Source organism: Sus scrofa, chromosome 13, assembly GCF_054392235.1.
Source record: "Sus scrofa isolate SSC_HxYL_T2T_F1_AM1 chromosome 13, Sscrofa_HxYL_maternal_Yorkshire_Landrace_v2.0, whole genome shotgun sequence".
Lineage (NCBI taxonomy): Eukaryota > Metazoa > Chordata > Mammalia > Artiodactyla > Suidae > Sus > Sus scrofa.
In genome coordinates, this window is record NC_139395.1 from 80,132,515 (window position 1) to 80,145,868 (window position 13,354).

The 13,354-nt window shown below is 51.4% G+C and overlaps 1 protein-coding gene across 50 annotated transcripts in view; it reads right to left on the bottom strand.

Moving 5' to 3' along the window:
* Positions 1-1,415: 1,415 nt before the first annotated feature.
* Positions 1,416-13,354, bottom strand: part of SRGAP3 (SLIT-ROBO Rho GTPase activating protein 3) — a 393,430-nt gene continuing 381,491 nt past the window's right edge. For 37 of the 50 annotated variants that reach the window (XM_084989345.1, XM_084989331.1, XM_084989353.1 and 34 more), the window contains 3 exons: positions 12,827-12,976; positions 10,470-10,797; positions 1,416-6,674 (listed from right to left, as the gene is read on the bottom strand). In XM_084989345.1, the coding sequence (XP_084845471.1) occupies positions 6,261-6,674; positions 10,470-10,797; positions 12,827-12,976 (892 nt within the window). In that variant the 3' untranslated portion in view covers positions 1,416-6,260. Of the gene's footprint in view, positions 6,675-7,436; positions 8,717-10,469; positions 10,798-12,826; positions 12,977-13,354 lie in introns of those variants that run through there. The other 13 variants (XM_084989362.1, XM_084989355.1, XM_084989354.1 and 10 more) reach the window with 2 other exon arrangements.

Here is a 13,354-nt window from a genome sequence, read left to right on the forward strand (position 1 = left end):
CCCCTGGAGGGTGGTGCCCTTGTTACACTCCCGGGACTTGCCTGACCAGCATCATTTTCTCAGTCACAGATAGAATCCATCTCTTCCTGTGGGGGAGCCACTCTTATCTTACTTCCCACCAAGTGTTCAGGCAAGGCTGACCCCAGCCTCTAGCTCAGTGATTGGCCCATGGTAAACCTGTGACTTAAGCTAGGCCAGAGAAAATCTGAGACTTTTACTCATCTATTGGGAAACAGATACACCTTTTTTTTTTCTACATGTGTAGTTAAGAGCTAGGATGTAAGCTTGGAATCCCTTTGTGTCACTTTTGCTGTCATGTGGAAAGAGCCAGCCTAGGAATGTAGACGACATGAAGGAGAGCAAAGCTAGGGGTGGAGGGACAGAAGCTTGTGACATTGTTGGAACACCTAGATTCAGTCCTGCCTGAATCTCATTTTCCTTTTTGTTCAGATGGGGCAGAATTATTCCTTTTCATTTCAGACAGTCTGAGTTGGGTCTCTGAATCCTGATGTATGCATTTCTCAACAGCATGAAAGAAAGCAGAAAGGGCCAAGCTATTTATCAGGGCATCAAAGACCTAGGAGAACTGGTCTATGTTCAGTTAAAAGAACAGGCATGTGAAGAAGGAAACTCTTGTCCCATAGATTACAGGACTCTGTCAGCTGCCTCTAAAGAAGGTCTGTGCATTGGCTCCGTGCATAGGCCATTGATCTCCACATTAGAAAGCAAATAAGCCCCTTGTGGGGTAAGATGGGGGATATATGGATGGGCTCAGATTCTGACTCCTTCTCTTCCTAGCTTAACCTTGGCAAGCCACTTAGCCTCTCAGAGCCTCAGCTTACTTCTCTGCAGAATGAGGTTTGAAAAAGGTACTTACCTTTAATAGCCATTTTGAGAATTTGATGAGAAAATGCATGTAAAGGGCTTCATCTAGTGCCTAGGACAGAAATATGTGTCAACGAACACATCACACACACACATACGCACGCATACAGAAAAATTCCTAGGGACTGTATTATGTGACAACAGGTGCTAAAATGTAGACAACAGGTGCTAAAATGGTTCATATGCCGTCACATTGGAAATTGGTATCCTGTGGCCTTGGATGAGCACTCTCCCGAAGGTGATCTCTGAAGATGATGGCTCCCCTTTCCCTTGCCTTTGCCATGACAGACCCAGTTCTTGCTTTACCAGCGGGCACCCCCCACTTACCTCCTTCATTTAGCTCGTCGTGGACATGCTCCTCCTTGGAACCTTGGCCTTCATCCTGTTGGATCTGAGCTAAAGGACATTTCAGAGATGCTTCCTGGGGGAAGCACACAGACTGTGGATGGAGGGTAGGAACACTCCCCTCCTCCAGGACCTCCCCATCCCCGACAGGCCACCTCCCCTTTCCAAAAAGCCACCGGAGCACGTTTGAGAAAAGTTAAGCTGTTTTATTTCACAGGATAGCTCCACGTCAAACCAGCAGGCACCATCAGAACACGCGACAGAGGATCCAGCCAGACGCTACAGGACGGGCGCTGGGGTGTAAGGTAGAGAAAGGATGTCTGGGAAAGGGCAACACATCTCGTCACATGGGGACAGGCAACCAGCAATTTCCTAGGGTGGTTTCAATTTGTTTTTCCTGACACAGTTTGGGGAGGAAGGAAACCAAAGAAAATGAAATAGACCAGCCACTCTGAAGCAATCAGAACCAAACCGAATGCCAAACCATGTAAACAGTCACACTGCCGGGAACTAGAACCTGGGCAGAGACTCTGGCCAGAAACTCCTTCCATCTGAGGAAAGCAAAGTGCACTCTGGCTGTTCTGGTTCAAGGCTGTCGTTGGCCTGGGGCAGTTAACCCAGAAAGGAGGTGTCAGCAAGGGGCAGCGCGGGCCATTCGGCCGGTCCCAGAGGATGGGACAGCCGGTCGCTGGCCAGGAGGCCTCCGACCTGACAGCCAAGTCCCTTCTCCCAGCTCCCCGGCAGCACTGGGTTTGTGGGGAATTCTCTACACGCTGCTCAGAGGAGCGGGGCCCCAGAGAACCGGGGCGGTTGACAGGAAACGTCAGCATTAGCTCTGCACAGCAGAAAATCATCTTACAGCACCTGGCTCACCCTGCCCTGCCCTTTTCCTCCCCGACCCCCCTCCCAGGGCCCAGCAGGGCCCCCGACACAGCTGGGAGCCAGCCTTTTCTCTTTCTGGGTTTCTCAGGAGGATGAGGCGTTTGCTCTAGTGTGGAACCGTCTGAATGTGTGAAAAGTTAGGAAGAGAGAGACTGGAAGAACCATTACATGAGTCCGCGTGGTTTTCTGTTGGCCGTGTGCGCGCGCTCAGCGCTAAGTCACCACCAGGTCCCAGGAAGTCCTCTGCCTTCGTGCTTCCCGAACAAGAGAGAAACACCCCGACCAGGCGCTCCGAGGGCCTCCGACGGAGAAGCCAGCCCCACGCGAGGCCCTGCCCCGCGCTGGCTGCCCCCCTGGGCACCATCACCCGGCTCTGGAGCGTTTATAAGGCGGATGCTGAACTGCTGGTTCGGCGGGCAGCAGAGGGAACAGCTCCACTTCCCCGCGTCTCTTCGCACTCAGATCTGTTCACAGGAACCTTTCCTCCCTTGGGAATACGTGTCTCTCCTGTCCCTGGGCCCCGGGGACCTCAGAGAAGAGACTCCCCAGTCTAATTCCCAAGCTGACAATTCCCTCCAGCTGTGCGTGCGCTCCGTCCGGGGTTCAAAAGGCGCTTCAAGGTGAGAAATCGTTAGCACTGAAAACAAGGAAAGGCAAGAATTTTTTTCACAGAATCCCACAGCTCAGAGCAGCTCTTTAAGAGGAAAAAGGACTAAAGGGAGAGAGGGGAAGTGGGGTAAGGAGTGTGGCTTGTTCTTAATTTTATCCAAGAAAGGTCCTTGGCGGCTGGAGGCTGGGCCCCAGGCCCAGGAAACTAGACCAGGAACGAATTGTCTTTGGTCAGTTTTAAATGAACATCTTGCTGGCTCATTTCTAAAGTAGACTGAACACCAATTACACATAAAGACAAAAGGCTTGACCTCAGGGTAAATTGAAGGTTAAGAAATCATTCTGTGAAGCAAAAAATAAAAATAAAAATAAAAATTGCCCGTTATCAATGAACTGATCAGTACAGCTTTCAGGAATGGTGATGGACAAGTAGGTAAACACCACTTCTCCTCATACAATTGGTTATATTGAGGACTACTAACTAGGTTACTACATTTCCCCCACACTCACTGTACAGTTAGGTTTCTGGTATTTGTTTTTTACATTGATCTATCTACTAGGTGCAAAGATTTGGTGAGTGGCATTGGCTATAATTTAGTTGTAGCCTTTTTAAAAATTACAGTTTCACATTTTAACAGTTACTTTCCAGCATGTAAGCAAATACAGCAATATATAGTGAACTAACACAGGCAGGAGTCAGGAAGAGAATGCCAATGCTTGTGACCATGACCGTGGGCGGGCCTAGATGCATGTGGAGGGGGCCTGAGACATGCAGGGCACCAGATGGGGGAGGTGGCGGGGGAGTGTTTTTCCATTTGGTTCTGCGTCAAGGCTCAGATTTGGGGCTGGATGACTGGGGTGTGAGCTTCCCTAAATGTGAACTCATCAGCCGTTTCCCAATGGAAAAATAGGTGCTTTAAGAAAACAGCTAAGGCTCTGCCTTCAGGTAATGTGGTGAGAGGCAGGCCTATTTACAATAAGGAAAAAGGTGACATTAGTCAAATCAGAGGAAAATCCCCATGATGTGACTGGTGTTATGTATATCAGGCAACAGATTTGAAAACTCACATGTTCTCTTTTCATCTGGTAGTTACGGCAGAGGATGTGACATTTCACACAGGAGGCTCCTGCATTTACGGTCTGGGAGTATCTCTGGGGTGGAAATGAGGAGTCTTGTATCCTGCCTGCACATCACAGCATCCTTGCAAATAAACGACCTTAGGGGCTGGACCCAGCCCCACTCTCAGCCATCTATTAAATCCTGGACCAGTCACAGCCATCCCAAGGCCTTGTTTCTTTTCCTAAGTTGTAAAATGGGGATATCTCTATGTGCTCAAGGGCAGAGGGCTCCTAGCTGAGGCTCCTTCATTTCCAGGCGTTTTAAGCACAAGAAGGAAAGTCAGGTTCATTACTGGCCTCTCCCTAGCATTCTTTTTTTGTGCCCCGCTCCCCCTTTTCTTATTTTTACAGTTGCACCTGTGGCATATGGAAGTTCCCGGGCTAGGGGTCGAATAGGAGGTGCAGTTGCCGGCCACAGCCACAGCCATAACAACACAGGGTTCAAGCCGCATCCGTGAGCCACACCACAGCTTGCAGCAATGCTGGATCCTTAACCCACTGAGCAAGACCAGGGATCTAACCCACATCCTCACAGAGATAACACTCGGTCCTTAACGCACTGAGCCACAACAGGAGCCCCAGTGCCCTTTCTTAATTCTTCGCTCCACTGTGTGCTCTCAAGGCCATTCCTTCAGACAAGGCAGCATGACTCAACCTCCCTACACACCCAGGGAATGTGGCTTCACAGGTGCCTCCCTCTGCGGTCTGTTTACCTTTTTATGGAGGAACAGAGGAGGGGGTGACACTTAATCAGATGGGCTGAAATGGGAATGATGGAATTGCAAGCATCAACAGGTGATATATCCGGAGGACTGTGTTTTGTGGCTCTTCATGAAGCTGGCAGGAAAATTCCACTGCCCCCTTCTCAAATGCCATTAGATTTCAAAAGGAAGGTGCTGGATGGTTTTACCTTACTGGTGACCATGAAAAGGGTAGTCATGTTGGCACAGTGCTTCCTAGTTTGCATGGCTTGCTGGCTTACATTCTGTCTTCACTCATTTCATTTTATGGAAGAGGAAACCAAGGCTCTACGAGGTGAGTGACATGCCCCCCAATTCTATCCCCCTGGTTTCAGTTACATTAAATGTTCTGCCGGAGGTGGGCGAAGGGAGGGGAAGGGGGAGAAGAAAGCTATTTCATTGCATAAACTCCACCGGAGCAGAGTGTTCTCGGGGATGGCAAGTGCCAGGGACTCCCTCCCCAGCCCTGGTCTGAACTGGGCACTTGGGCCTGTGAGCTTCATGCAAGAGGCCACCAGCCAGAGTGTATCACGGCCTGATTTCAAATTAAAGCGATGGGACGTGAAGCCTCCTTGCCTGTTTAGTTCCAAATCTGACACAGTATAATTAGTAGGAAGAGGCAAAGAAAAAAATTAAATATTTTGAAGGTGGTATAAGTTAAACCTCAATAGTTACCACAGGTTTATTCCTACAGCGTTTCTAGGTTTTGAAGTGTTCCACACCACTGCGTTTGGTTTTTACTTTCCTTTCTCCCAACCACACATAATACTGTGCTACGATGGGGCTCAGGCTCTCACCATCCCCTCTTCTACGAACGAACAAAGGACGCCGTGGTCAGGGCTCTTCTCGCCAACGTCCTCCGTGCCTTTGGGGTGCAGATGGCCTTGGCCTCCAGGTGGAAAGGCAGGGTTTCTGGGGTGGAAAGGGAGGGGCTCTGTGGAGGGTTCCCCACCTTTGGGAGCAGCCTACCTGGGGTACCGCCTGCCCCACCCTTCCTTTAGGGGCAGACTGTTCTGGAAGGCCACGACTTCTAGAGACAGTGGGAGACTGGTCTTGTTTTTTGTTTTTCTGCAGGTTAGTGGTATATTGCTTCACTCGCAGTTACTGTGGGCCTTTGAATTCTCCCAGAAAAGTCCCTGCAAATCCCACCAAATAACTCAGCGGGAGATGTTTGGTGGCATGGGTCTGAGGTAAATCTAAGTTTCGTAAAAAGAAAAAGGAGATCCTATATACATTTAGTATGTGTGTCCAGATCTAGTATATGTATACAGGTGCATAAATATATATATACACACACCTACAGACACATACATACACACGTGTATACACACATATATGTACACGTGCGTATGTATGTAGAGAGAATGTCGAGAGAATACTTTTCCAGTGATGATATTCGGGCCAAGCCATTTAACCTCTGCCACAGTCTCAGGAGACGCTCTGGCTGGACCGCTCCTGCACTGCTCTGGCACTGTGTTCACACAGGGGCTGTGGAATCACGCAACGCAGGTGAGCTGCAGCTCGGGCCCGGGTCTCAGCCCCGCACAGACCTGCTCCCAGGAGGACCTTCTGGTCCCTGCCCAGTGAGGCCAGGAGCACTGGGAGGATGTGGGTGTCACAGAGGCCACCCTTGGCCCAGGTGGCCACAGCAGGCTGGGCGGTGCTGCTCCTCCCGGCAGGTCACATGGTGCCTGACTTGTCAGCTGAGCTGCTGGGGAACATCTTTTCTGTGGGCGTCACGGCCGGGCTGCCCACGCCTGAGCTGCTGCTGCTGCTGGACCGATGCTGGACCACGGGCCGCACAGGCCGCATGGGGGGAGGGCGCAGTTGGGCACCGGCCAGGCGGGCAGACAGGGCTGGCTTGAAGGTGGTCATCATCTCAGTGGAGGAGCTGCTGCTGCGGCGCATGGCAGCGTCAGGGTCACGGATGACGATGGTGTGCAGGGGGCTGGCGGGCTCCGAGCTGATGGGGCCTGGTGGGTTCTTCAGGGGCTCCAGGGTGTCCAGCACCACATCTGGGGCCTGCTTGACCGTGTTCTGCCTCTCCAGTTCCCGTAATTCGTGCAGAGCCGTGCTCATGGTCTTCTCGATGTCCTGGGGACAGAGAGGGCGCTAGTTAGAAGAGAGTCTAGGGGCCTGGGGTCCAGTCCTTCCCCAGCTGCTAACCAGCCTGTGGGCTTCATAGGGGGGCTTCCCCACAGGCCTCAGGGCTGGGATGCAGAGGCAATCCCAGGGTGTCTAACAAATGTGAGGGAAAATGAATATGGGTATGGCCAGAACAGGAAGCAGACTTAGTGGATGGTTCAAATCCTGTCTCTGCCACTTCCTTGCTATGCTTGGGCGAGTCACCTTACCTCTCTGAGCCTCAGAATTCTCATTTGTCCATTACAGGCAAGTGTAATACTGGCCTCAGGGGGGTGATGCGTGTATAAATGATATGGTCCCTCCGAAAAGCTTGGCATGGCAGCTGGCACAAAGTAAGCACTCGAAAATAATGACAACAACAATGACAATACTAGCTAATACCAAGCACCAAGTCATGACCTTTCCCCTAATAATTCATTTAATCCTCACACTTACCTGGTAGGAACTACCGTTATGCTCATTTCACACAAGGAAATGAGCATAACTAAGTAACTTGCCCAAGGTCACACAGCTAGTTAGCAGCATAGATGTCTGGCTCCAGAGTTGATGCCTTTATTATTATTTAATATATTATTTAATACATGCACAGACATATATATATATATCCTTGCCACATAGGAAAATTCCTTGGAGGTTATATATCAGAATGTTCACTATGCTCACCTCAGGATAATGGGACTGTTACTTTCTTCTCTGTATTGTAATTGGAAATTTTTTTTTTTTAAATGGAAAATTTAAAAAGCAACAAGAATCCAGAGGGGTGGCCATGCTGGCCTCGGGCTCAGCATTCCAGGAGGGGCACTGGAGCTGGCCAGGGCCTTGAGCCAGGAGCTGGGGCCAGGACGCAGAGCCTGGGTTTGGGAGGGAAAAGACTCCTTTGCCACTGCTGCTGGACAACCTTGGACGAGTCTCCGTCGCTCGTGGTCCAAGTGCTGAAAGCCCACTGTGGGCTATGAAGGTGGGATGGACAGTGGATGCGATGAGCTTCCTGAACTGCTGGATGCAGGTTCTCAAATTCCCTTCAGCCAGGGTTTCTCAGGGATGCTGTCACAGAGGCAGGAGAGCTGCTCAGACCCAACTGAGCCACCGAGGGGACAGTGCTTCACACTGCTCCTGGAAGACACTGGCACAGCCTCAGGCTCAAGGACGACTACTGAGACAAACCTGCTTTTCCGCCCTGGGGCAAATTTGGAAAACCTGAAAGTCAGGTTCAGACTGAGCTTGGGCAGGAGCCTGGAAGAGTCCTGATTGACCCCTTCCCAGGTCTTCTGTGACTTTCTCTCCTCCCTTGTCCTGGGGCAATTCCTACCACATGGGCCCCCAGTACAGGCTCTAATCTGGCCTTGGGCAGAGTCCCAGCCTATCGTTTCCTTGCTTTGTGGACAGACTACTGATAATTACATGATGGCTAATACTAGCATGTAAGCTTCCCCATGACATTTTATCCTTTGTCCATAAGACTGTCTACTTTAAGAAGGCGCTGTTTGTGCCTTTATCCACAAGGATGGGGGCGGGGGTCTGCATGATGGGAGAGAAGACAGCCCTCTCCCCACCTCTGCTGCATCCCAACCCCACACTGATGAAGCCCACTCACAAGCCCCAGTCTGCTTAAATTAAGTCCCCTGTTGACATCACAACTCTCTGTCTGCTCTATTCCAGAGTGAGCTAAAAGGCAAAACTAATAAACACAATATAATTTTCGCCCCTCCACCACCATCCGCACCACCACCACTCTACCCTCGCAGAGTGTGAGCCAGAAAGACAGAGAGCTCAGAGAAAGAGCAGCTGAGTTGCTTAGGCGTGAGCCTTGCATTAGCTTGAAAGGTAATGCCGTGATGTCCAGAGTGGAGGCGCAGAGAGGCACTGGGGGAGGACGGACAGCAGGGGATAGTGATCACTTTTCACCTCCTCCCACAGGAGATCTTCCCGCCTTGGATGGCAGTGTTGCAAGATCCCCAAACTGCCTCTTTAACTGGGTTCAAATGTAACTCCTAAAAGACATTTTGAGACCAGAGAATTTCAGGTCACTACACCTACTACTCGGATTCTCCATGCCACAGCTCCCCTCTGTAGCCTGCAAAGTGCTCATCAGAGCCAACGCAGAATGGGCTGGAGGTCGTCCAGTGTTCCCTTGGCTATTTACATATGGCTTCCAATGCTTTGCTATTTCCCCCTGTCCATGAAAGCAGCTCTCAAATGCCTGCAAATGGAAAACATGGGCAGCGCCCCCCAACTGTATTCTTTAGGCCAGTCTCACAAAATGCTCTGTGACTAAAGGTCAAAGAAGTCTGGGAAATGGGTGCCTTGCTCTCTTTCTTGAAGATTCGCAATGCACATCAACATGTTTAATAACCCTTGTTGCAGACAAGCCGTGCAACTTCGTCAGACCAGCATTCCCCAAACCTTCTTGACCTATTTTTCCTCCATTAACACCCCATGCAACTAGTCTGCTGTGGGAACCACACTGGAAATCCTGGCCCAGACAGCATTTGATTCTCTATGTAAAGGGCTGTGAACCTGGCCTCAGCTCATCCTCTCCCTATCGTGGCCCTCGGTAGAGCTTCCAGGTGATAGTGGACGCTAGGGTGATGCTTTCCAAGAGGATGGCCTTCAGAAATGGAGGGACCAGCAGGCTGCTTAGCTCTTCTGGTGGACCCATGCCAAGGTGTGATCCCCAGGGAGAGGGCATCAGGACATGGGGCCAAGCTAGATCCTGAAGGGATGAGTTCTTTCTGTGTTGGCATCCCCTTAGAACCCTCCCTTGCCTCCTCTAGAACACAACCTCCAAGCTACAACTTTCCTTCCCCCTTGTGAACAGGGACTCAGTGCTGCTCTTTGTAACAGAATTCTCACAGCCTGGAAGGTTCTGATTGTCTCTTTTCAGTGGGAGAAGACACTGGGAAGGGGTACTCAAGGGGCACCCAACCAAATTCCAGACAGAAAAAATAGGGAAACTTTTGAACTTGATAGAATGGTCAAAACACATGAAAGCTGTTATGCAAATTATTAAACAATTTAAGCAAACTGTTGCATAACCATTTCTTAAACAACTTTGGTTTGTTTGGCAAGTGTAAAAACCACACAGGTTTCTCATCCAAATTTTTAAAAATTGTTTAAAAAAACACAACATTCTAAGCTGTTTAGTCCTGCCTACCTTCTGCAACTCGGTGCTGTCCTCTGGGAGGACATCTCTCCCTGTCTCAGAGCAACCCCTGCATTTTAGACTCAAAACACAGGTCCCACTCCTTTAAGGTTCCTGACTTAGCTGCCATTTCCCGGCTGTGTGTGTTACTAGTTGGCAACTCTCTCTTCTCTAAACCACAAGCTCCATGTGGGCAGGGCCTGGGTCCATTTTAGATCATTATTATAGTCTCAGTGCCAGTCAGTGATTGTCACACAACAGATGCTCAATCAGGATTTGTTAATAGATGAATGAATGAATGAATGAAAAAAACGAGTAACACAATCTTTCTGTCTTGTGGAGACCCCCGCCACTACCACATCCCCCTCATCTGGGAATCCCCCTCCAGACCTGGAGACTTAGGCCTTTGGTCTTTACAGGAGCCCCAGCCAGGGGCTGCACCCATCCAGCCTCTGCTCCCACAGGGAGACCAGCTCACTATTTGTGTCCTGGCTCAGCCTCAGCCTGGCATGAAGGGCCAAGTGACTCCCCAGTCTGCAGGTACCCACCCCTCCCCTCTAGGGGTGTCAGCTGGGACAGTCTGCCTTTCCACAGGCCCTTACTTCTGCCAGGGCCTCGGCCTCCAGGGACTTGTGGTCCCCCAGGCTGCTGTGCCTGGTGGAGCCGCACGTCGACCGCACGGAGTGCCCTTCAGAGAGCGCCTTCTTGTCAGGGTAGTTGATGCTGCCAGCACTTCCGAACGTTGCCATCCTCCGCTTCTCGGGGCTCTCGATCCGGCCCCGGGTGAGGGGGATTTTGTGGGGGCTGCTGGGGCAGGCGGCGGCCCGGGGTGGCGTGTCTATGCTGGGTCCCAGGCCCCGGGGCGGGCTGTGTGTGTCACCCCCACTTCGGCGCCTGGGGATGGCCGCTCCGTCAGATCGTAACCGCACTCTGCAAAGGAGCCAGGGGGCAGGGCATGGGGCAGAGGTCAACCCTGGCCAGTGTCATGGTGGGTCAGCCACCCCCCAGGCCACATGTGACACACTAGTCTACACAGCGGTACAGTAAAGCCTCATTCAGCCAGACTCTGAGATTCTGCAGTAAAGGCACCGTCTGAGCCCCTAACTCAGGGCTGGCAGGTTGCACACATGAAGGAATCAGGGCATTCTGCTTCCAAGCAGCTGCCAGCGGTGTGCTAATTACACAGTGAAGGGCAGTCAGTCAGGGCAGGGAGGATTGTGACCTGGGAACGCTTTGGTGATGCTTAGTTGGGCTCATGATATGTTCTTAAGCGATTTAGGCATTTCCATGATTCCAAAGGGCTTGTAACTGGTCTGAGGCATTGAGGCCTGACTGTACCAAAAAGTTACCAGCTCCCTGCAAGCACAGGAGGAGCCTCCCTGGGAACTGAACACAGTCCAGTATCATCACCCTCCCCCATCTCCCCAGAGGGCTGTTTGTGTGAGGCTTCTCCAGATCTTGGAGAACTAGTCATTAAGAGTAAACCTTGCATTTCATGCATCTGGATACCTTTCACCTCTCAGGGAGGCTGTGGTGGAGTGAAAAGGGGCCTAGAGCATCTATCAGGAGGGCAAGTCCTTGTCTCTCCTCTGTCACAGACTTTCCAGTGACCTCTTTCAGACCCACTTTATTAATCTGTTACATGGGCATAACATTCCTTGCCCATGTTGGAGGGAGGTTCACTGGATGGGAACACACTCTGAAGAGGTTCCACAGGAGATTTTGCTACATCCTATGGAGGTCGCAAAGGACCCGAGGGCACTGGTGAGGGGAGGGAAGGCTGGAAGTGGGATGGGGTGGGGATGAGGGGCAGAGTGAGGGGATGGACTGTGACAGGGACCAAGCTCAGGGTGGTCAGCAGCTCTTTAGACCCTAATGCCACCAGCCAAGCTAAGCACCGCCTTCAGCCAGCCCAACAGGACCAAAGCAGAAGTGCTGGAGAGGAAGAGTAGTGGGGAAGAAAGAACAAGAAGGTAGGTGAGGGAGGACAGAGGGAGAGGGAGACTGAGGCAGGAGGCAACAAGGCCCCCCTAGAGATCAAGGGGCCACAACTCTGTCATCTACCTACCCCGACCTTCCATTCGCCCAATTCTATCACCCATCACAGCACCGTGAACTGAGCCAAATGGGCTGAAGGGAGGCACTAGGACTTTTGCTGAAGTACCTCCCTGGTGCATCCGATTCTTCCTGCTCTATCTACAAGCACCCCTAGTGTGGGCTGATCCCATGACCTTCACCAAGAAAACAGAGAATATGACATTTGGAGGATGTGATTAAGAAGAAAGTGTGAAACTGCCAGATTTTCTTTTTTCTCTTTTCTTTACTGTGTTTTTTTTTTGTTGTTGTTGTTTGTTTTTGTTTTTGTTTTTTTAAAACCCACACGCTTTGGACTTCACCTATACACTGAGCAGCAACAGTTCCTTACCTGGCACAAAGGTCATGGGACACAGCCCTGCCCACAGGCAGGAGTGAAGAAATTGTCAAACGCTGCTCCCACCAAGTATGTAGGTGGAGCCGAGTTTCAATTTCTCCCAACGCAAGTGGGCGGGAGACTTCTGTTTATGCAGCGCACTTCAGGGAGTAAGTGAGCTTTACATCCTTAAATATAACAACTTAAGTCTTCAACAGAAAGTGGGGAGGAGGTGTAAGAACTGGAGAGAGAGGAAAAATACTTGCCAATTTGTAACTCTCTCTCTCCCATTTGTTATTATTTTAGATAAAAGGCGTTGGTTGCCAATGTATGACTTTCTTCTTCCTCCTCCACCCCCAGTGCTAAGCAGATAGGTTTATACCTGCCATTCTTAGGCCAGTTCCAGCCAGCCCAGCAGGTGTGCCCAATGTCACATTGTGGGGAACCAGGGGCCACGACCTCCCTCTCCCCTCCTGTGCCTTCGCTTCTCCCAAACCAGACAAGTACAGGCACTGCACTAGCAGGAGAGAGTGAATCCACATTTCCTACCGGCCCATCACCCCCCCAAAGCCGTAATCTGAGATGTGCTCCGTGGGGGACTGGAGGTCGTTTTTGGAGGAGGCCTTGTCGTCCAGCAGTGGTCCGCTGCTGGCCTCGCTGTCGGCCTTTTGACTCAGGCTGTCTGAGAAGGCGTCGTCCCTGGGGAGGAGGACAGACGTGAATTGGGAGTCGCTCCAGAGAAGCAGCATGTGCTGAGCCCTGAGGAGCTGGATCAACACTCACCTCGAGGTTCGCTGATGCCTGACCGAGCTGCTTCCCACTCTTGCCTTCCCAGAGCTTCTCCAGTGGGAGAGCCGAGCAGGGTGGTACCGCCCCCGCCCGCCTTCTCCTCCCTCTCCAGGCTCTTCTCCCCCTGCAACTCTGGGCTGGGACCAGCTCAGCGTGGGGGGGAGTGTTGGAGGAATGGAGAGGGAGCCTGCAGGCTGAGCCCTGGGCGCTGACTCTCAAGTGGCTCCTGGCAGCAGTTTCGCACTCAGCGAGGGCGCAGGAAGGGGCCTCCATCCCTCCCTAGACCCG